At 36.3% G+C, this 24,425-nt stretch overlaps 2 protein-coding genes across 13 annotated transcripts in view; one reads left to right on the top strand and one right to left on the bottom strand.

The window, feature by feature from the left end:
- The window catches only part of PPHLN1 (periphilin 1), a 177,683-nt gene that overhangs the window by 49,735 nt on the left and 103,523 nt on the right, over window positions 1-24,425 (top strand). For 4 of the 11 annotated variants that reach the window (XM_045554007.1, XM_045554006.1, XM_045554003.1 and 1 more), the window contains exon 1: window positions 14,489-14,576. The exons of 1 other annotated variant lie outside the window; for it this stretch is intronic. Coding sequence is in view for 6 of the 10 variants with exons in the window: in XM_045554002.1 (XP_045409958.1) it covers window positions 15,446-15,485 (40 nt within the window). In the remaining 4 variants the exon portion in view is untranslated. Of the gene's footprint in view, window positions 1-14,488; window positions 14,577-15,097; window positions 15,486-24,425 lie in introns of those variants that run through there. 6 more of the 11 variants (XM_045554002.1, XM_045553998.1, XM_045554005.1 and 3 more) reach the window with 4 other exon arrangements.
- Window positions 1,992-14,492, bottom strand: ZCRB1 (zinc finger CCHC-type and RNA binding motif containing 1). 2 transcript variants are annotated; one of them, XM_045554008.1, is made up of 8 exons: window positions 14,298-14,492; window positions 12,802-12,887; window positions 10,085-10,113; window positions 6,831-6,942; window positions 6,379-6,486; window positions 3,693-3,805; window positions 3,522-3,597; window positions 1,992-3,015 (listed from the first exon to the last, which is right to left on the bottom strand). In XM_045554008.1, exons 2-8 carry the CDS (start codon window positions 12,883-12,885, stop codon window positions 2,884-2,886), a joined length of 654 nt encoding a protein of 217 aa, XP_045409964.1. In that variant the 5' UTR covers window positions 12,886-12,887; window positions 14,298-14,492; the 3' UTR covers window positions 1,992-2,883. The 2 variants fall into 2 exon arrangements, with proteins under 2 accessions (XP_045409964.1, XP_045409965.1); XM_045554009.1 differs by lacking the exon at window positions 10,085-10,113 and having other exon boundaries at window positions 14,298-14,491.

The raw sequence follows: 24,425 nt of genomic DNA, 5'->3' as shown, positions 1-24,425 counted from the left end.
TTGCAGAAGGAAAGAAAACATTACTTATATGCAGCAAGGGCATTCATTCTTTGCTTCATAAATACATTCACATTAGAAACCACCAAGTTTATTACAGGTCCACGGTCCCTTTTTCTGAAAGCCCTTAAGACAGACTTTTTTTAAAGCCAGAATTCTTCAGCTCCTCTAAGCTCCCTTTTTTGGTCTGCTCCTCTGGGTCTCTATTGTATTGAAGATTTTCCTCAAATGTTTGTTGATGCTTATCTGTCTGTTCATATTTGAATGTGAAGCAATAAAAGGCTTATCAGAGCATATTTCACCACCACTGTCTTGGGCATATCCACTTGGAGGACTTTATTACTGACTGAATTGACTTTTTCTGTGGGCCCCCACATGTCCAGTGCTATATGTCTTTTCTCCTGGGAGGGACCCCTGCAATCGACTGCTGAGGTGGGGAGTCTGTCTGATAGTATTCTGGATATAGGCTGGGGAAGGAGCCTACAGGTGTCATGGTTCAGCATGATTGGGGGGGTGGGGTAGGGCTTGGTGGCCTAACTGCTCTTTACACAAAATTTTCAACCAATTATGTTTGTACATTCTTTTGTGTGATAAAATATACATAGAATTTACCATTTTGCCCATTTTTAAGTGTACAATTCAGTGGCATTAAGTATCTTCACAATATTTTACAACCATCAGCACTATCCATTTCCACAACTTTTCATCAAGTAAAACAGAAACTCTGTACCCATTAAACAACTACACCCCCTTTCTACCTCCATCCGGGCCCTGGTAACCTCTATTCTATTTTATGTCTCTATAAATTAATGTTGCCTATTCCAGGTGCCTCATATAAGTGGAATCAAACAATATTTGTCCTTTTGTGTTGTTTTAACCTTTTCAGTTTTCAAATAATTCAGATTAAGTAAATTGCAAAGGTCAACGGCTCTAAGTGGCAACATGGCCACAGGAACCTAAGTATGTCTGTCAAAGAGTATCCTCTTAATCACTATGCATTACTACTTAGTAGTGAGCTTTTTTCCCCATCCATATATATATCCATATACAGCAAGTGTTTTCCACTTGATATATCGAGAATATTTTCCATACAATTAAAAATTCTTTGAAACATTTTAATGCTTCCCCAATAATCTATCATTTTGAATACATCATGCCTTAGTTTGCTGTTATTGACATTTAATGATTTCTGTTTTGAATTTTAAATAATATATATTTTTGTATACAAATACCTGCATTTCTGATTAGAACCCTAGGATAAAACAGAATGTAATTTCTGGTTTAAAGAATAGAACATACTTAACATTTGACAATTATTGTTAAATAACCCTTCAGAAATGAGCTAATTTATAATACCATAAGTACTCTTATGTCATCTTCATCAACACTGAAGTATCTTATTTTTCCTAAATAGGTAAAAAATAATGTATCACTGGTTGTAATAGATTTCTTTAATAATATTTTACTTTACTATTTTTTATTTTCTTATATGTTCTATTTATGTCACTATTTCATTTTCTATTGGAGTCTGTGTTTTTAGGTATTCATATAAAGTTTTATGTATAGTATTTTGTGGCAAATCTATTCCCAATTTTTTTCTTTGCTTTCAAATTTTTGTGGTATTTGACTAATGGGTAAACAGAAAGCAGAGTTCTGTACTCAATCATTCTGTCTGGTTTGCTGAGATCTAGAAGATTCTTTGCTGGTGGGTGCCTAACACTTGCATTGTCACTGTAGTTTTCAAAGTGGAAATATTTTTATTGCTTCTAGTAATTAAAAAAGTAATAAATGAATGTTCTTCTAACAAAGCGTTCAAACAGTATAGAAATATATAGAGTAGAAAATTAAAGGCTCCATAATCCCATTTTCATATAACCACCTCCAGATAGTATGGGAAGATTTAGTGGTACATGCAAAGAAATGTAATAAATACATGAATAAAATTAGATAATTATTCGCTCTAAGAAAAATATAATCATAAGACACTCCTTGTCTCAGAAGTGAAAAGTATTTATTAATACAGGATAATAAAAAAAAAAGTATATATATATATGGATTTAACCAAAAGTTTTAACATAGTCACATTGGGAAGATAGAGGAAGGTAAGGGGAGTATAAGAGGTTGAAAAATCCTCCTTTATCCTTTTATGAATTAAGTGATAGAAATATATGTAAGTATATATTTATTTAGCAATATGTTTGTACATATGAAAATAAACAGCTAAAGAAGTTATAAGTAATCGCATCTAGGGAATGGAATTTGGTGCTGTAGGCAGGACAGACAAATAACTGCTGTGTTTGATTACAATCCTTTTAGAGCTACTTTACTTTTTATCTTATGGGTATTTACAACTTATCCAGATTGGGATAAAGCTACAAGAAATAACATGACAACATTATTTAAAGACAAAATTCTCTTGAAAAGTTTATTAATACTATTATTAACAATAAATCATTCAACTTTTCAGTCTTTATGACATTTTTGTTTTAAAGATTAAATATATATCAAAAAAGTCCTCATGTAAACCAATCAGACACAAATAAAGCTTTTTATAATGAACTTCTCAAATAAATCTTTTTAATATCTTTTTTCTTGGGATGACAATGGTATTACTATAATAGTATTAAGTTTTCTTATTTTTGTTAAAATTAGCTCTTTACAAGATTGTTACTAGCAAATCTTTATTTTTATTAGTATGCTAAGGCCAGATAGAAACATGATACTTTAAAATTATGTTTTAATTTCCTATGAACTATTTTTCAGTAAAAACTATTTGGCATTAAGTGTTCATATGCTCAAATTCTAAAAGTAATCTTTAATCCCCAACTGAACTCTGTACTCCAAGACTTTTTAAATTTTAATTATATTTACATAATAAATACAATTTTAATCACTGAGTTCTTCCTCATCACTGAAATATTTGCTTTTCTTTATCCTTGGGCGTCTTGAATCATCTGATGTTGAGGGGCCCCCTGAACTGGGTTTCCATTTTCTTTGTTCTTCTTCAATTTTGGCTTGCTGTAATGTGATTGAGAAAACAAACAAAACAAAATCAGGAACCTGTTTATTATTTATTTATGGTGCATTAAAAACATGGCACAAGCACACCATAAATGCCACCACTTCCCACACTCTCAGCCCATGCAGACAATAAGATTACTCCCCGACCCCTAAGTTCTGTCCCAGTCTCACAGTGTTACTCAAAATTATCCTAGGCAATTTCTAAAAAATCTTTTCTGTTGGGCTAAACTCACTTTGATTAAATAGTTCTGCTCAATTCTATAAAGAAAACAGATTAAGATATAAAGTGTCATGGGGCCCTTAAAATCTAGGAAGAACTAATGGAAACTTTTCATGCACACCACCCTAAGGATTTTAGAGAAACAGCTTCTCTCCTAAAGCATAGGGGGTGAAGGGGAAAGAAAGAGGTTGCCCTGAGAAGATGACCAATAAAGCAAGCAAGGAATATAAAACGATTAACCCAAGGCAGCCATCACATGGCTTTTAAAAAAACAATTTAGTACCTGGAATGCTATGGCCTGACTGAGGCTGTCAAGAGCAGGATCTTCCCCTTCATCTTCACTTTCTCCTACTTCCTCACTAAATTATATAAAAAAAAAAAATCGGAATGTAATTAACTAAGAGTAAAAAGACAAAAGCAGCATAATGTATTTAGCAAGAGTAGATATACATACATTTCTTCTTCTGGTTCAGGAATTTTCTTCTTTTTCTTTTTTTCTTTCTTTTTTGGAGGTTCACGTTCTCCAAGCATGTTCTTAGGACAGGCGTAACTTAAGTGACCACTTTCCTTTTGTTTCCCGTTAAAAAGGAAAGGAAAAATATTTGTTGTCATTTACAGAAATTTGTCTGGTACAAGTTTTTTAGAATTGAAAAAAGAATATTCTAGTACTGGGAATATACAGAAGAAATTGATAAAACCCATTACTTTAATACATATTTAGAAGGAAGATTCTGTGATATAACTACAATTAAGTTGCTTTAACAATTAGGGAGTTTTTGTACAATTTTAGTAGTTCCACTAAAAGTAGTATTTCCTTCAAACACTTTTAAGTCTCAAGATTCAAGGTATAAAACAATTCAAAATTTAAATGAATCATCTACTCTAAACATAAAAATTTTAAGTTATTTGATAAAATAGGGATAAAACTATTCCTGTTAATTTCCAAGATGCTGTTTAACAGTCTTCTTTAAAAACAAAAATTTTTTCTTCTTCCCTTTTCATGTTAATCAAATTCATTTTTCTCCTTTCATATCTAGACTACACCTGTACTATCCAATTACAGTATCCACTAGCCACACGTGGCTACTGAGAACTTGTCTGAATTAATATGCATTGTAAAGGTAAACTACGCATTCAATTTTTGAAGATAATGTGAAAAAAGAATATGAAAAACTTCAATTTTTAAAAATATTAATTACATATTCAAATGAAAAAAATTTTGATATATATTGGGTTAAATAAAAGATATTAACTTTTACCTGTTTCTTTTTTAATGTGGCTCCTAGAAAAATTTAAATTACACATGTGACTTGCATTTTATTTCTATTTGACAACACTGGACTAGCCTGTTATTCATAATGAGTTAGAACATCAAGTTGTAAAACATAAGAACTGAGAATTATAATTTGTACATTAGGTCACTACTTTTTTTTTTTTCTTTTGAGACAGGGTCTCACTCTGTCATATGGGGCTAGAGTGTAGTGGCATGATCACAGCTCACTGCAACGTCAAATTCCTGGGCTCAAGCAATCCTCCTGCCTCAGTGTCCGGAGTAGCTGGGACTATGGGCACATGCCACTACACTTGGCAAAGTTTTCCATTTTTTGGAGAGATGAGATCTCGCTGTGTTGCCTAGGCTGGTCTTGAACTCCTGGTCTCCAGTGATCCTCCCACCTTGGCCTCCCAAAGTGCTAGGATTGCAGGTGTAAGCCACTGTGCCCAGCCAAGTTAAGAGGTATTATGTTAGAGTGGGGTGTGGTGACTGAGCCAAGATTAAAACAATAGAAGAGAAAAATAATCATGCTTTTCAAGTGTATGTAACAGAGCATCAAATCGATTGTGGACTCTGTACACCTAGGACATGGCTGAACCTCAAAGATGTTACTGTTAATGAACTTCTGAGAATATACAGTTAGAGAAGCATTTCCCATATTGTGTTTTAGAATAATGGTATACCAAAAAATGTTAACATACCCCATATAAAAAGAGAATTTATGGTGAAATAACTTTGGGAAAAACCAGGCTAAATAAATGTAAACAGTTTTGGGGGGAGGTAAAAAGTAAAGAAATATAGAAATGTACAAAATATTAACAAATCTATGGATCCATAAACCAAAAGGAAGAGATTAACCGATTCATCCAGAATTTCTCAGATAATATTTACTCTATCAGGATACATACTAATCTGACCATACCGACCCCCCCCTTCCTTTCTTTTACAAAACTCAGGGCTTTGGAACATAGTTCCTAAAACATTTACATAAGAGGTTTTAGAATCATAGGAATTGACAGAATTACTAGATATTCAGGCCACTGCTTGCTCATTCTTTCTATTCATCTGTTTACCTTTATATTTTTTATTGGGAGCAAATAGAGAGTGGCACTGGGGGAAAGGACCTCAAACCATTTTCCTGTATCTTCCATGTGATTTTGTAGCCAGGACAATGTCTCTCAGTAATTTACTACCTAGCTTCCCATTAATACATCTGGACTGTGTTTCTTAAGTATTTTATATAGTCGCTTTAGAAAATGAAAGCTGTGAGACCCACACTGAAATTCTCGTGGTACCATTATAGGCCTTGTACAAAGTTGTTCTGTGGTTGTATATGTCTCCCAATCACCAAAACTTTAAATGGATAGTGAGACAGATCATGAGGAGAACACTAGGTAAAAAAATGTGGGGATGGATATAGTTCAGTTACAAAACATTAGCGGTACTAACAGGAAGAAAAAATAAAAAACTTTGAAACACAATATCCCATAGAGGATGGGTCATATGATAATGTTGGTACTGAACTGCAACACTTACTGGCAAAATGTTATAGAAACAGGCAATATCCTATTAATGAAAATTTATGAGTTACTAAAATCTTTCAAGGCAATGGTATAGGTAATTAGTCTAACACTTTTTAAACTAACCATTTTCAAATATTTAGGAACTAGAGAAAATACCACTCTCAGGTTATCTTTCCATACTACATTTCCATTGACTTACTTGAGTCTAGAGTCCCTAAATAAAACAATTTTCATAACCTGGCTGTAGCCAGCCAAAAGTTTTGGTGAGCACAAATAAAAGACTGATGCGAAAAATACCTTAAAGTAGATTATGGAAAGTTGCATTAAGTTTTAGGTTTACTCACCCCACATTCATAACACTTCGATTTATCAAAGTAGTTTCGCCTTCGGATGAACTCAGCGGCTCTTCCATTGTCAATAGCAATGCTTGCTTTTATCACTCTACCAAATAACTAAACCAGAGAAAAATGTAAATGCAGGAGGATGTATTTCACTGAAAACTAAAACGAGTTCTTTGATCCCATTTTCTCAAATCTTACTTCCATTTTATTTTTGGACTATTTTAGCAACTGCCACTTCAGTGCGATACATTCTTTTCTGTAGTATTCTTATTCCTTAGAGTCTCCCAATGTGTTGGGAACCCCCTCCAGCTTGGGCCTTTTTCCCATAAGTTAGACACCCTCAGAATCTACTGATATCCATCAGACTTGACCATCCATGGCATCCCCACAGTTTTGGCCTGGCTGAGCACAAAGGCTTTTGAGTTGAAAAACCTTGATGGGAATGAATGGCTTACCTGTTTGTTGTTTATTGCCCTGGTACAGTTTTGTGCAGAGTCTTTATCCAAAAATAAAATAAATGCAACCCCTTTACTCTTCCTGGTATCTTTATCTTTCATTATAGTAACCCTTAAATCATAAACAAATGGTCAGTTAGAATAGAGGTAGTGATAAATAAAACAGATATTAATACTTAGAAAACTCAAGTTTTTTAGAAGTGGCTAAATAAAAAATTTATAAAATAAGAGAAATTAATACATTCAAAAAATCAGCTATCTCTTCAAAGTCATGATATATCAAAAATGAAAATGAGAAAGTATGACTCTGACTTAACACAAGTGAGCACAGCTATGGTTAGAGTTAATCAGAGGTTGAAGGGGGAAGTAAAGAGATTACAGAGACAATGGAATCTTGAAGCGTAATTCCTCTTCCAGACTAACTCCCTCACCCTGCAAACAAAACTGAGGTATTTTTTCTACACAGAAAGTAAAATGAATTACTTATTTTTCCAAGTTTTAGAATCTAATTGTATTCTTAATATTCTCCTAAAAAGTATTAAGTTTACTGGTTCTTAGCCATACCAACCCCGAGTACGTGAGTGACAGGAATAGTAATGAGAGCAGAGCCTGCTCTCTCACCTGCCCCTTACACATCCCTAGTTCTGGAGGCCCTTGCTCACCACATGCCATTTAATATGCTTTAAGAACAGTGTTCAACAGAGCTGTTTGCAGAAATGGCTGATTCCAAGGTTGAAGAGGGGCAGGTAAAACATAAAAAAGAAAGAAAAAAAGAAATGATGGGGCATGAGAATACAGAAGCCAGTGGGAAGAAACTCCCACTGGTCAAATTTGGGACAATTTGAGTGCCAAAATAATTAAATACCAGTAATAAATTATAAACCACAGAAAAAGTAGGAATTCATAATTCTTACTGATAACAGACAAATAAGTGGGGTAGAAGGAAGGGCTCTTGCTTACAGCAGAATGCCAAGGGACGGCTGGTGAATGTAAGGAAGTGCTGGAGTTGGCAGAAAAAACACCATTTGGCAAAAACCATGGTAAAAACTGGATCAGGCAAGAACCATCAACAAGTGCTAAATCTAAAATGAAATTTTTTTGTGGAGCAGGATATTTGTATAGTCTTAGAGTGTCTCCCATGGACTGCTTATTAATTGCAAAGGCAAAAAGAGTATGTAGTGAATGAACTGGACAACACCTTGACTGTGTGGTCAAAATTAGTATCATAAGTGAGGGACAGATGGCCAGTGTATGCATCCAGATGTGGTACTCTGAGAAGAACACAACGTCATCTGGGCAGCATGACAAGAACATGTAACCTGAGTCTAATAATGAGGAAACATCAGAAAAACACAGAATGAGGGGAAAAAAAGAATGGGGGGTAGGCTATATTCCTTACAAATGTTGCAGACTTTTAAAGGAGGCTAAAAAGATAGGAGAGTTAAAGGCAATACTTAACTTTGGACTGGAGTCTGTAATAGAGGGGAAAAATGCCATGTAGGACATTATTAGGTCCACTCACAAAACTGGAATGTGGATGGTTGATCCAATAAAAGTATTTTATCAATATATATTTACGAAGTTGATAACTGTACTGTGGTTACGTAAGATATATCCCTTTTAGGAAATAACACACAGAAGTAATTAGCAGACATTTAACTTATCTATAAATGACTCACAAAAACAAACTGTGTGTATCTACATACATATATATACACACGGGGGAAAGAGTCCAAATGATAAAGTGCATGGGGGAAATGTCAATGATAAATGAATCTGGATAAAGGATATTTTCATATTTTTTGTACTATTTTTGCAACTTTTTATAAGTTCAAAATTATTTCCAAATAGTAAAAAAAAGACAATGTTCAAGACAAAGCTTAAACTTTTTTTTTTCTTTTTTTTGAGACAGAGTCTCACTCTGTTGCTCGGGCTAGAGTGCCATGGCATCAGCCTAGCTCACAGCAACCTCAAACTCCTGGGCTCAAGCAATCCTTCTGCCTCAGCCTCCCAAGTAGCTGGGACTACAGGTATGCGCCACCATGCCCGGCTAATTTTTTTTTCTATATATATTTTTAGTTGTCCATATAATTTCTTTCTATTTTTAGTAGAGATGAAGTCTCGCTCTTGTTCAGGCTGGTCTCAAACTCCTGACCTTGAGCGATCCTCCCGCCTCGGCCTCCCAGAGTGCTAGGATTATAGTTGTGAGCCACCACGCCTGGCCAGTTTTGTCATTTATAATATTGGGATAATAACAGTACCTACCTTGAAGGGGAGTTGTGAGAATTAAATGAGATAATATACCTAAAGAGATTAGAACAATTCCTAGCATATGTATGTATTCATTTAAGTGTTATATATCATCATCATTACTAGTGTTTTGATTGATGATGGTGACTATTCAAAATCTGAAGACCCAGAAATTTACCTAGAACCACATTTGATAATGATTTTTAATAGCAAAGTAAGTTTAAAAGAAGTTAATAATTTCAAGATGCAAATAAACATCAACTGTTTAACATCCACTTATGGAAAGCTAGGAGAATAATAACTAATGAAGATAAATATGCCTAAATTCTTGGGATTTTAAATTTATACCAGAGTGTATATTGGTTGTAAGATATACATTGGTTAAAAGATAGTTAGAATGACAATATCTTGCTTTTACTTCATTGCCCCATAATATAGTTGCTTGATTGATTTTAAAATGGTGAATTAAATATGAAAATCTCAAGTTCTTTTTGTCCTTTCTTAACTCTCAGCCACAATTGCTTTTATCATCAATTACCATTTTTGTATGGTTCCAGTTTTCAATGATATCTAAGCTTTCTATGAAGGCAGAGAATATATTTTCTATTTATCAGCCTCATAAGTGCTTTGCAAGTCATATGCATTAAAATATTTGTCTTTACGCTATTTGATAAATGGCAACCCATTTATAGTGTACTTGATAACACACCTACTAGTAATCAAAATACTTGTTTAGTCAGAGCCTTTACGTCTTATATTGAATAACAGAATTAGTTTTAGTTCTTAGTAATACAGTGAGAAAGTATAAAGATTGTTTATACAAATTATGGTATATAAAGGAAAACCATGAAACCATTAGATATGAGCATATATCTTATAGGACATGCAAAGACATTTATGATATAATGTCAAGTTAAAAAATCTACTGTCATTAAAAAAATAATGGAGAAACAAATTCAGACGTAATTTTAAATGAAGTTTCAAAATTTAATGTGAATACTTACTTTACAACTTTGCCATACTTGGAAAATATCTGAAACAAAAGACTACTTATTAACTTACAATTTAAGACCATAAAAAACATTACATTTTCGGGTTGTGTCTACAGACCAAATTCTTTGTTATGGTTTATAAAAAATTTAGCCTTCAGTCTATAAGGCAGGCCCTAGAAATATTTTTTTGGTGACTAGAATAATATTCTTATTGTTATTGGAGTTATATGTTCTGCCTGAGTTCCTAAATTTCTGATAATGGAGTGGATACAGAGAATAACACTCTACCTGAGCGGTAGATCCAAGGCATACATATTCCTATGTTCTTGAGGTATATCCATGGCAACTATCAACTCCACCATAGCACCAGCTAAATCTATGCTTCAAATCTAAATGTTATAGAATATCACTATTCTTATTCTACCTCCACCACATTAAGCAATCACTGTTTAAGAAGACAGATCCTTGGCCGGGCGTGGTGGCTCACGCCTGTAATCCTAGCACTCTGGGAGGCGGAGGCGGAGGTGGGTGGATTGCTCGAGGTCAGGAGTTCGAGACTAGCCTGAGCAAGAGCGAGATCCCGTCTCTACTAAAAATAGAAAGAAATTATATGGCCAACTAAAAATCTAAATAGAAAAAAAAAAATTAGCCGGGCATAGTGGCGCATGCCTGTAGTCCCAACTACTCGGGAGGCTGAGGCAGTAGGATCGCTTAAGCTGAGGAGTCTGAGGTTGCTGTGAGCTAGGCTGATGCCACGGCACTCATTCTAGCCTGGGCAACAAAGCGAGACTCTCTCTCAAAAAAAAAAAAAAAAGAAGACAGATCCTTAGACTGCTTAAAAAAAAAACAGGCTGGCACAGTGGCTCACGCCTGTGATCTCTGCACTTTTAGAGGCTGAGGTGGGAGAATTGCTTGAGACCAGGAGTTTCAGACCAGCCTGGGCAATATAGCAAGACCCAGTATTTACAAAAAATAGAAAAATCAGCCAGGCATGGTGGCACATGCCTATAGTCCCAGCTACTTGGGTGACTGAGGCAGGGGATTGCTTGAGCCCAGAAGTTTGAGGCTATGGTGAACTGTGATGATGCCACGGCACTTTAGCTCAGGTGACACAGTGAGACCTTGTCTCAAAACAAACAAACAAACAAACAAAACATATAAAAACAAAAAAGCTTTTACAATGAAAAATCATTTCCATCAGTCTCCTTCCTCTTCCCATCATTAATATGTTGGTGGTACTTTATAGTTGGCCCTTTCTCCTTTTACTTCTACATCTTGACCCTAAGCAATCTTATCTATTTCTACAATTTCAGCCATTACCTATATACCAATAGTTCCTATTTATTATATAAAAAGTCTTTTAGGATATGTTTATATATGCAACCAATAATGAATTTTTTAGCTCTGTGATTAAGTTGTGTAATGCCAGAATGTAGCATATTTGGATTGCAGTGTTAGCAACACTGGATTCTGAAGGCCAACATAGTTTTCTATATAACATTTTCTAAGGGCTTCTCATTTCACTCAGAGTGAAAGCCAGAGTCCTTACTATGATCTATACAGGCCCTAAAAGGCATCCCAATGTCTTTATGTCTGATTACCCCTCTTCTACTGAAATGCTTGTTGTCCAGACATCTGTACAGCTGCCTTTTACTTGCTTCAGGTCTTTATTCAGGTCACTTTCTCAAGAAGGGCCTTTCTGACCACCCTATGAAACATTTCACTTCTGTTCCCAGCTTACCATTTAATAGCCCTCCTTTCCTGCTTTATTTTTTCTCCTTAGCACCTAACATTTTAGCATCTCCTTAGTATCTAACACATAATTTGATTTTTAAATATTTTGCATTGTTTCTCTCTCCTCCTATACTGTGAGTAACAAAAGGGATTTTTATCTTTCTGTTCACTGATGTGTCTCTAGTACCTATAAGAGTGCTCAGTACATAATAAACATTCAGTAAATACAGTGATTCTCTGTTTTGATACATGGAAAGTAAAGTTAATTTCCTCCTCTTTTCTTTGAAACTCAAGCTATCTTAATAAACCAAGTGCTATGTATCACCTATGGAGCATCTCTCTACTTAACATCCACCCAAAGTAGCAAAGGGAACAGAACACTTGGAAGAAAGGATTCATGTCATCCCTTCCAGGTCTTCTCAGCCATCCACCTGGAGGACAGGTCAAGCAGAAAATTTTGTTCTTTGTGATATAAAGAGGTAAACATATGTTGGAAGGGATTTTTTTCTCCAACCTCAATCTCCCGTATCCTGAACTGAATACAAAATGTACTAAAATTGTTAAGCTTTTGCCACATCTGTTAATTAAGATACACTTTGAGAACTTATGGGTTAGGAAAGGGATCTGTTTGCTCCCATCAGTCCTTTCCTCCAGAACCTCCACCCAACTACCAGGTTCAAAAGCCAAGTAAGCAAGCAGGAAAAAAAATCAGCTTATCACAAGTTGCTCCCACTTCATTAACACTAGTTGTCTTCTGTGTTTATAAAGAACTTGCTATTCTCTATAAAGACACTGTACATTCTCTTTGGAAATGACAAGTTTCTAATTTTTTTCACTTATATTTGCAATAGAGGTCTTTGGTATTGATGGTTTAAGGGCATTGTAATGTACTTATTGAGAATTTTGCCAGGGAGAACTGTTTGCTTAAGCTATATCTGTATCCCAAATAGAGAATTCAGTAGATAAATGTACTACTAATACTAAAATTTACTTACCCTGTATAAGTCATTGTTTGTCAAGGAAAAGGGCAAGTTGGATACATACACTGTGCTCTTACTTGGAGCCAACCCACCACTCATTTCTAAAAAGGAAAACAAATAAACCCGTAAGCAATCTCAATCAGGTATTCTTCAGTCCACATAAAAATCCTCAACACAGTATTGACAATCACTGATTTAATTATGCCAGATTTATACACCTTCCTTACCTTTTAGGAAGGTAGGAACAATGGCTCCAGCTGGGTGAGTTAAGGAATTCCTTTTCTCCAGCCACCACTTAAAAGAATTTTTTAGTTCTTTTTCTTTCAAGAAGATTCTTTATACTAACCCTTTCAGTGCCAGACTGTGTGTGTACAGAGAGGGGGATTTTAAACAGATGAAGGAAAAATTCTGAGATTACTCTTAACCTTCCCTCAGCCTAAGAGCAAAAAAGTGCTTTCAGATATGCACACTACCTTGCCCACCCAGGTCAGAAAGAGCCTAGGGGCTCTGTAAGAATCTTTGCCACTGATTTTTTTGCTAATACACAGTCATGCAATGCTTAACAAAGGAGATACATTCTGAGAAATTTGTCGTTAGGCGATCTCGAGGTCCTGTGATCATCATAGAGTGTATTTACACAACCTAGACGGTATAGCCTGTCGCTCCTAGGCTACAACCCTATATATCATGTTAATGTACTGAATACTGTAGGCAATTGTAACACAATGGTAAGTACTTGCGTATCTAAACATAGGAAGGTACAGTAAAAATATACAGTACAGTGTATTATAATCTTACTACTATGGTTTATGCGGTTCCTCATTGACCTAAACGTAGTTATGCTGTGAATGACTATACTGTGATTGGGTACCTTTTTTGGCTGTCTTATTATATTTCCTCGGAGTGGTGTTAAGAGGAAATTTTAGCCTCACAAGAACAATGTGAAGTTTTTTTAATCATTAATTTTGCATAGTATTGACAAATTATGAAATGATTGCATTATTTAAATAGGTTCAGTGCATTGAAGGGATATTAACCTATATATATATGTGTGTGTGTGTGTCTTTTTAAGTTTACAAATGTAATCCGTAATTAATTTTCACACCGTATTTTACAAAGTCAGCAAATTATTCATGAAAACTATATCAAACTCAACAAAGTTCAAATTTCCGATTTAAAAAGCGCGTGTGGTATTTAAGATGGGGATATGAAGTACTACAAATGGCAAAATACTGATTCTAAGGCATGCCGATTTGCGAAGTAATGAGAATTACTTGGTGTTCTGGGGGAATAATTAGAAAACTTCAGGAACAACATCGTCGATAGGTCGCTTTTTAAAAGTTTCTCATTTGAAACCATACGTTAGACGTTCCGGCGAGAAGTGTGAGGGCAAGCAAAGGTTAAGGTTCTGGAATATAAAGAGTGGTGGGAGAGAGGGGGAAATCGTTTGGGCTACCCGGTCTGGGGAGGGGACTCACACGAGAAAAGGCCGCAGCTACGGAGGCGTTTACCTTCAGGTGGGGCCGGTCCAGGAGGCCAGAAGAGCGCGAGCCCTCGGCTCACCGACTCCTCCCTATCCCTCGGAGAGGCCTTGGCATCACGGGTCCTGGGAAGGGTTAGGCGCGGAATTGAGATCGTAGCATCAGCAGTGCCTCTTCCCGGCTTTGAAAAACCTGGGCCCTAGAGGCGGGCGCTCTTGCCACGTCATTGAGCGCGCCGGAAGTGCCTACCTGGGATAGCGGGGGCGAGCGGCCGACTGCATTTACGGGTTTCTCCGTGGCCCAGAGTCGGTGAGCGCATTTTACCTTTACGATAGGCAGATGGGACGGGCTCCAGGACTGCCACACCTGGGGGAGCGGGCGGGAGTTTTCCGTGGCGGGTTCTGGAGACTCCTGCCGCCTTGGAATGGTGCAATAATCCTGCCCATGCGGTTGAGGGTGGAGAGACGCAGTGGAGTTTGGAATAAAGGAAAGTGTTGAGTCTAAGATACAGGTTCGCTTCTCTTCAGACCCTTAACATGCAAAAAGGAGACTGAGCTAGGTAACTTCAGTGACCCTAGACCAGTCAGGAAGTCGGTAATTTTACTGAATTAGTTCGACGTACCCAGGTCGGTATTAGGCACGTTGGGAGCTACAAAAAAAAAAAAAAAAAAGCGCACAACAGGCTTTTTTTTTTTCCTGGCGGAGATTTCAGTCTAGTTGGAGACGCAAGGCCAACTTGGGGAGAGTTGGATTCACAAAATGACTCATCTTGAGTATTGGTATGGACAGATGTTTAACTTCTTGGCACCTTTTCGCTTCCTGTAAGTCTATAATGGGCACGCACTGCTTTTTCTCTAAGGGGCCGTAACAGTCCCATCATTCCTGCAGAAAATTCAGAAAATAATGCAAGGTAGTTTATACTGAACTTCTACCCACCAGCACATACAGACCAGGCCTCTAACCACTCCCTGGGAGCCTGCGTGCCAGCAGCCTGGAACCCAGAGCCTCTCGTGGAGTCTGCACAATGAATCCCGACTGAAGCCGATGTCTTCTAGAGAGACGGAAGCACAATCCAACCAGGGCGCAGCAGAATTTTGAGAGGCCTGAATGCCTCCGCGTCCGGCAGGGGACCGCTGGGACTAATTCTCTTGGCAAACTTGAGGCCAGCCAAACCTACCATGCTTCACATCCCTGTTATCCTTGGTTATCGCCCAAGATGTAAGCCCCTTTGCTCTTCTATGCTATACCCTCATCCCCATGCTGCTTTGTGCTTCTTCCCCCTTGACTTAGGCTATCACTGCTTCTCATTTCCTTCCCATCTCACTCCTCAGTACCCCAGCTGTGCTCTCTGAAACTTCTATTCCTTTCTTAACAAACTCTTTTACATATTCAGCTTCTTTACTGAAATTCTCTTTCATCTCCTGACCATAACTAACACGTCGTTTTTCCTGCCAGCTGTTTCAGTTGAGCCCATTCTCTGACATGTACCTTTAAGCTTGAGCGTGGCTGTAGCCATATTGAACTGATTTCACTTTTTCACAATACTTTTTTCTCCCCTCAAATATCTTTGGAAGGGGTCTTTTCTTTCTCTGGGACATTTGCTAACTCCTACCCTTGCTAAAGATCTGAGTTTAGCTGTCACTTTATCTGAGGGGTATTCCCTAACTTCCACAGGTAGAGTTAGGTATCCTTGCCATGTGCTCTTAAGTGCCCTATACTTCCCTGATAGCGTTCATCACACCTGTCCTAATTGCTTGTCTCTTTGCCTTCCTTACTAAGCTAGGCTGTGGGAGGAGGGACTGTGTTTGTCTTGTTTATCTTTGTAACTCCAGTGTCTAATACAGTTCCTGGGACATAACAGGCAGTCAGGTATTTCTTGAATGATTGCAGGTGCTGGAGGTAATGGTCTCAGGTCAGGCAGTTAACAGTGAATATTTAAGAACCTGTGGAAGGGGTCAGCTGCCACTCAGCTACAGCTGATTGTGGCTGTGTGAGGATGTGAGCGCAGTGCTGCCAGATCATCTGCTTTTTTCAACAAAAGTTGAGAATACAGTTTTTAGATGTTGTAAGTGGAATAAAATTTTATTTAAAAAAGACAAGGGCCTGGCTGGGTGGGGTGGCTCACGGTTGTAATCGTAGCACTCTGAGAGGCCGAGGTGGGAGGGTCACCTGAGGTCAGCAGTTCGAGACCAGCCTGAACAAGAGCGAGACCATCTCTACTAAAAATAGAAAAAATTAGCCTGGCGTGGTGGTGTGGTGCCTGTAGTCCCAGCAACTCGAAAGGCTGAGGCAGGAGGATCACTTGAGCCCAGGAGTTTGAGGTTGTTGTGAGTTAAGCAGACGCCACGTCCCTCTAGCCCTGGCAACAGAGCAGACTCTGTCTCAAAAAAAAAAAAAAAAAAAGACACAGGCCGAATACAAGTCACATGTGACCTGTTAGTCACCAGTTTGCAATCTGTTTTAAGTTTTGTAGGGTTCATATAATGAGCTTTGTGTAGAATAATAGATTTTTGAGCTGAGCCTTGTTGGATTCTTGTGTGAATGAGAGAATGGAAAGAGATATTCCAGTTTGGAAAATAAACAACTCCAGGGTAGTGTATGTTACTCTGTGGCATAGTCAGGAGACTAGCGTGAATGAAGCTTTTGGAAAGAATGGGTGGGTTAGATGAAATGATAAAAGGAGGCATATGGAGGACAGAGAAGTATGGATTTATTATGGTTAATTACAAACCATTTGGATTCTTGATCACGGAAACTTCCCCTTATGAATATGCATTAAGAAGTTGATGAGTATCGTTTTTTTAGGGTGAAACAGAGGGTAAAACACCGGAAGGAGGCTACCAGTTAAGACCTTAACCTCCATCCAGATATGAAATAAGATTTAAATTATTATACATAGGCAAACATCTGGCATTTTTATTTACGTGTGTAATTTGCAGTTAATTGATCACTTATAATAGATAATCAGGATTCTCCTACTATTTAATGCAGTAAAGTGGGGCTTATAAAAAGTATTAAAGCACTGAAAAGTAAAGTGACTTGTGAAACCAGTAGAGCATGCAGTACCTTAAAAGTGCTTAATTATATGGTTCATCATGGAAACAGTGGTCTCTTTGCCTCTAGCCTCTTTCTCCTCTAATCATTCTTGCATATTGCTGTCTTCTGAAATGACATTTTTTCTCCCTCACCTTATTTCCAGGCTTAAGAGCCTGCATTGAGAAGCTTCTAGTCTAGCGTTTCGCTTTTGTACCATTTAAAACCCTTGAATCTGTTCTCTGTGTCCTTGCCTGTGTCCTTTGTGAGGCAGTGTAGTAATGATGGAAACAGCTTGGGGTTTAAAGTCATGCGAACCTGAGTCTGACCCCAGCCTTCCACTTACTTGGCTCTGGGATTTAAGCTTTTAGAGCTTCTGTGTTTTTATCTGGAGTGTGAGAGACAGTATCTCTCCCTCATTAGGGTTGTGTGGGTAAAGGGTTTATATATTTTGAAAGTGTATTACACAAATTCTTGCATATGGGGAAGGAAATGAATGCTCGTTGAACACCTATGTAGGTTGATTGCCCACTCCTTTGCAGTGCACATCTTTTGCTCTGCTCAGTTCTATCTTCTTTCTCGCGCACTGTCTTCCTTACTGCCTTTGTCTTTTCTTTGATTCTACTATTCGCTATTGTCCATCTGCATTTAAACAATCTCTCAAGATTCTGTTTACATTTTCTTAGCTTTCCTAAAGGCTTTCTTAACTACCACTGCCTGGATTTATCTCTTCCTGAGCACTGAACAATGCTGAATTCTAGTAGATACTTTGCTCTATTTTGACCGTTTTAGTTGGCATCAATGTTAATTTTTTTTTCAAAAACCTAAACTAATTATGTTGTAAAAGTTAATTTAGTTGTCTGGAATTTCAAACATTTCCAATGGAAAATTAGAATATTAATAAACTCACTGTGACAACTGAGCACATGCATTGTGCAAATTGTTCTAGGTGCTTAATATTAATCAATGAACAACAGAGATCCCCACTTTCATATAGCTCGTATTTCTAGTAGTGAGGGACAAATAATATGCATTAAATGTAAATTATATAGTATCTTAAATGACTAGTGCTGTGAAACAATAGCAAGATTAAGAAGATCTGGCAGTAAGTTACATGAAGAAGGTGACAGTGAAGAATGAGGAAGTTAGTCATGCAGATAGATACCTGTAGAATAACATTCCGAGCAGAGTATTGCAAGTGCACAGAATGAGGTCAAATGGACTTTTCTATTCACTAACTGTGGTTGGCTATCAATAGTTATTGAATGAATTTAAAAAGTGAAAGGAATGGGTTTGGGAAAGAGGGAAAGCTATTTATCCTGAGTGCATTTAATAATAGAAGCTGACTACATCAGAATGCAGTTACTCTATAGCCTAAGCTGTTACTAGAACCAGTTTGGATAAAGTGAAAAAGCAGATCTGTTACCTTGACTTTGGATTCAAAGTGTGAGTGGTTTGACAGAAGGATATTGCCTGTGACTTTGTTCTCTCAATTTTCATGCCACTTTCATTTAGGATGCAAGTCCTCCATATCCTCTCAGACCTTAGTTGAAGTTAACATTAATAACTGGTTGGGTAGCTTAACAGAGTGTTCTAAGAAAGGCTTATTTTTTTTTCCTGAAATTAAATATGCCATGATAGTATATTAAACATACCCTTTTCATTGACTATGGAATTTAAAAGAGTGAGATTTTTATAATCTGCAGCCAGTTGTTAGAATGCTTCTAAATGAAGCTTGCATTCTCCACACTGAATTCTATTCTCTGCCTAATTACGATGTAGAGGGTCTTTCCATTTTTCTGTTGTATTCTCCAGTTTGCATATTCTGTTGGTTTAAAGAACTTTTCTGGAATACTTTTGAGACTCCGCTAATGTGAGGAGACTTAGTGAAATCACACAGATAAGTAACATGATCACTCACTGGGAGTCAGGACACTTTTGTATAAATGTAGCTGATTGGTTGTGGGATGGATCAGTTTCCTAAGTGTGGATAATGTCATAAACATGTCACTAATCAGAGGGTGGTTTGTACTTATCAGCTATTTTAAAATCCTTTGAAATTAACAAGGTGCTATTTGAATTTAAGGTGATGTTAACGTATTCTCTCCCCTAATTACCATATAGTACTTTCATCATCATATCCTCTTCCTCTAATAGCTGTTGTCTTTTCTGCTTTGTAATTCAAGATCCAGCTTAAGGCCCACCTTCTTTACAGCCCAGTATTCTTCCTTTTCTTTTGTACCCAATCACAAAATTGTTTCTTCTATTTTGTTTTAATAATAATACAAAGTTGCATATGGAATCTTTTTTATATTCCTGCCTTCTGAGTTATGTTACAGATCTTTAGGATGAAAATTCAATAATTTGGCATGGGGCCTTACCAAGGCTGTTTAATTTTTTAATTTTTTGTTACTAGTGGATGCTAATTACTTTTGCTACACCAAGCCCTATTTAATTCTACCTATATTGTGTTTTAATATTTTAAAATTCTTCTGAAAATATCTAATAATTTAGATAACAATAAAATGTTTTCTGATACTGCTGTTTTGTAAAAGCAGTAGGTAGGTATGGTGAGTACTAAACACCTGCAGATTCTGTAAAGATGTTAATTTAGTATTTTAGTGTACTCAACAGTGAAAGAGATAATTTAAAAAAATGAAATAATTACAGATTACTTTATAGTGCAACTTCCACATTTAAGCATTGTATTTATAGAAACGAGCAATTTAACTATTGTATTTGTAGAGGAAACTAATTTTGTTTTATATGCACAGTAATTGAAATTTTAAATTAAGATCCTTAAAAACTGTCAACTTTTTCAGGTAAAGAGAATTCATTTACTTTATTTACTAAACATTTTAATTTGAAACTGTGATTTCTATAGATCCCTATAAGGTAACTACTCCAGGCATTATCAGGTATGGTATCAAATGTACAAAGTTGTTATAGGATTAACTGTAGAGGTTGAAATTGTAGTAACAGTAGTGCAGCATCTGGCTGTTTCAAGGATACTGCTTGTTTCTAGTAGAAATTAAGTTCAACATACAGATTGAGTGAGGCCTGCAGAAGTGATTGTTAGCTTCGGGAAATTCAGTAAATTTTATTATGTGGTTGGGAGTTTGATGCCAGATGTTAATAATTCACATTTTTGGTTTTTTTTTTTAATTTTTATTGTGGTAAAATATGTAAAAGTTACCATTTTACCCATTTTTAAAGGTATAATTCCGCGGCATTAAGTACATTCACATTGTTTGCAACCATCACCAGCATTTGTGTCCAGCAGTTTTTTCATCTTCCCAAACTGAAACTCCATATCCATTAAACCATAACTCCCCATTAGATAAGTTTACTTTTATTTAGGCTTTTTTTTTTTTTTTTGGTTCCCTTTGTTGAAGCATCTCTTGTTTTTAGCTTCTTGATGCATTTATTCATATTTAGTTCTTCCGGAAATGACTTTAACTGTTCTCTTTTCTCTTAATGATACATATTCTACACAGTCCTATTTTGGACTCCTCCATGATTTTATTACTGCTTTTTGCTTTTTTCTAGCTATTTTAATAGCTAGATTTTCATCAAAGTTATATATCAATACTTTTGCTGCTTTTTTTTTTGCGTCTATCAACTGTGGATTGATTAATTAAAGTAATTAAAACATTTGAGGCACCTGCAATAAAATTGTTATTTTTCTCCCAAACTGTCAGGCAGAAAATTGCAACTAGATCAGGAGTGGCCTATAAATACAGTCTTAATTCTGCAGTCTACTAGTGAGGCGCTTCACAAATCTCTGTGCAGCAATTAGATGACCCTAATTTTTCCAATAGAGCCGCAGCTCTGTCCTTTGAATTTCATGTAAAGTGGTAGTTAGAGCTTGAATAGATTTTTTTTTTAAGTAAGAGTACTTCATAGATTTGCAGTTTTCATTATGGGTCTCACATTTTTTTTTTTTTTAATACCTAAGCTTGCTTAACCGTTCTTTATATTTTGGAGACAAAGTCATCATTTAAATAGTTCCCTATTAAATTTTTACCTAATAAGCTTAGCATCCTTTGATGATTTATTTAATGATTGTTGCTTTGATTTCTGGATTACTTTTGAACATGAGACCATTTTTTTGCCAAATTCTAAACTGTAGGAATTTCTAGACCAAGGATGCCAGATTTAAAAAAAAAATAAACTACTTGGGACATTTTAATGCCAGTGTTCATAATAACAGCTAAAAATGACCTTAAATGTCTAGTATAGGCGAGTGAGGTGGTTCATGCCTGTAATCCTAGTACTTTGGGAGGCCAAGATGGAAGGGGATTGCTTGAGGCCAGGAGTTCGAGATGAGCCTGGGTAACATAGTGAGACCTTGTCTCTACAAAAAATAGAAAAATTAGCTGGGCATGGTAGTGTACACCTGTAGTCCTAGCTACTTGAGAGGCCGTGGCCAGAGGATTGCTTGAGCCCAGGAGTTGGAGATTGCAGTGAGCTATGATTAGACCACTGCACTCCAGCCTGGGCATCAGAGTGAGACAGTATCTCAACAAAACAAAACAAAACAAAACATGTATCTAGTATAGTCTTCTCAGATATAAGGATAAGAGGAGGGATGACCTGCCCAGCTCTCAACAGGCAAAATTAGGACTGAAATTCTCTTGTCATAATTTTGTTATTCTTATGAAACTTGGTTGGCTTTTGGTGGTCAAAATAATATCTTCTATTTTCAAAAGTATGTTTGAAGGGAGTTTGGCTTATTAATGCCTATAATTTTTTATTTTGAAAGTTTTATTTGTACAAATAGTGAAGATTTAATTATTTTTCTCTGTTGGTTGGTTTACACAGACACAAATCCTTATGTCTGTATTCCCTGCACTACCCACCCCCCCAGGAGATTGTTGAAAACTTTAAATTTGGTTCCTGAAAGGACTTGAGTAAGTAAGTATAGTAATATTTAGTATAGCAGTTGTGGTTACTTTTTTTGTGGGAAGCCAGTAAATTTCAATATTTCAATATTATAACTAGTTAAGAAATTAGGTAGTGGCGGGGCGCGGTGGCTCACACTTGTAAGTAATCCTCATGCTTGTCAGTAATCCTAGCACTCTGGGAGGCCGAGGCGGGAGGATCGCTCGAGGTCAGGAATTCGAGACCAGCCTGAGCAAGAGCGAGACCCTGTCTCTACTAAAAATAGAAAGAAATTAGCAGGACAACTAAAAATATGTAGAAAAAATTATCTGGGCTTGTTGGCACATGCCTGTAGTCCCAGCTACTCGGGAGGCTGAGGCAGAAGGATTGCTTGAGCCCAGGAGTTTGAGGTTGCTGTGAGCTAGGCTGACGCCATGGCAACAGAGTAAGACTCTGTCTCAAAAAAAAAAAAAAAAAAAGTAGTATTTCTTTAGACTCTTTAATAGTGTTTTTTCTTTTTTTTTTTAAATTTTTTTTTATTTCAGCATATTATGGGGGTACGAATGTTGTTTAGGTAATGTATATTGCCCTTGCCCCACCCGAGGCAGAGCTTCAAGTGTGTCCATATTTATCTTAATTCTACTTATGTTCTCCTTCAGTTTACTAATTTATATTCATCATCTTACCATTACTTGACGTGGTATGTTTATTGAGTGATTTTCAGGAATTTTAAAAAGTTACATATTTTTATAATACATGATAGAATATATAAACCATTATTTAGTAAAATATTCATCCTCCTGTGCCCCAGAGTCCTCCCGAGAGGTAGTCACTATTGCTTTCTTTTGCTATTGCTCTTAGAAGTAGTCTGTACATATGCATATACAGTCATACCCTGCTCTTTTATTTTCCACAAAATGGTAGCATACTCTGCGTTTTAACCTGCCCTGTGCTTTTCTTTGCTTAGCAGTGTATCTTGTCAATCTTCTCATATTGTTACATGTGGGGTTCCTTTTCTTTGAAATAGTTTGCATAATATTCCTTTATATGAATGTACAACAATTTATTTAATCTGTACTCTCTTGACAGATATTTTAAGTTGCTTTCAATCTTTGCTGTGCCAAGTGTACAAGTTTACCTAGAAGTAGAATTGCTAGATCAAAGCATATGTACGTTTAAACTTTTAATAGATATTGCCAAATTGTTCCTGGTCTGTAACAAATTATACTTCATTAACATATGTTAAGTATTGCTTTCCATGATCTTATCAAAGCAGTTTGGTTTTTGCAGAGCTTTTGGGTGAAAATTAGTGCACCGTTCGTTATAGCTTTGGTTTTCATCTTATTTTGAAAGCAGTTGAGCATCTTTTCAAAGGATTTTATAATAAGAGCCATTCGTATTTCCTTTTGTGTGAACTGCCCGCTTACATGTCTTTCGGTGGTTGTTGATTTTTTTCCCCCTTGGACTTTATTAAATTAAATTAATTTATTTTTTAGAGATGGGGTCTCACTATTGTTGGCCAGGCTGTCCTCGAACTCCTGGGCTCAAGTGATCTTCCCTCCTCAGCTCCCTAAGTAGTTAGGACTGCAGGCATGCACCACTGGATCCAGCATCCAGCTTCCGATGACTTGATTTTAATTCATTGCTGTTACTATTACTCTGTACTGTATATTAAGTAGGATAAAATCTAATTCATTAGATGGAAAGCTTTGGTGGGTTCAGTAAAGGTGGGAGAAGAGGAATAATGTTGACAATTTCTTTTCTCTTTAAGCTTCCATCTATTCTTGTACCTGAAAAACTGATTGCTTTGAATTACATGTTGTTTTTTTCTTTGTTTTCTTCTTTATTAATTATTAAAATAAAGTTTTAACCTGGAACCTCAGAAGAAGATGAATTATACATTGTTGTGATGTCTGGTTTTAGACTGAAAATTCAGTTTGATTTATTCATAATATTAAAGTAAGATTTTCCTAGGCATCTTTGGTTAGTTTATTTTATTGGATCTATATGTATTATTAATAGAAAATCTTATAGGCATGTTTTAACAGAGAAAATTAAGATTGCTTTACTATAATACTGTCAAAAAAATATTGCTCTCATCTTCCAGCCTTTGTTTTTTCCTTAACCTAAACTAATGAAATTATTAGAATTATGTAGCTATTCTAGACTGCCAAAATGGGATATGCATCTTCCCTGTACCTGCCCCAAACTTCCTTAGTATTGCATTATGAGGAGTGACAA

This window comes from Lemur catta, chromosome 6, assembly GCF_020740605.2.
Source record: "Lemur catta isolate mLemCat1 chromosome 6, mLemCat1.pri, whole genome shotgun sequence".
NCBI lineage: Eukaryota > Metazoa > Chordata > Mammalia > Primates > Lemuridae > Lemur > Lemur catta.
Note: the sequence above shows the minus strand (reverse complement) of the source record. Positions and strands in the feature narration are given on the sequence as shown.

Excerpts from the sequence above, each read along its gene's own strand:
- ZCRB1 (XM_045554008.1), bottom strand. The coding sequence starts at position 12,885 with ATGAGTGGTGGGTTGGCTCCAAGTAAGAGCACAGTGTATGTATCCAAC. Across the intron at positions 10,114-12,801 it reads CAAACAATGACTTATACAGG|ATATTTTCCAAGTATGGCAA; the intron begins GTAAGTAAATTT and ends CTTTTGTTTCAG. Across the intron at positions 6,943-10,084 it reads AAGTATGGCAAAGTTGTAAA|GGTTACTATAATGAAAGATA; the intron begins GTAAGTATTCAC and ends TTATGATTTAAG.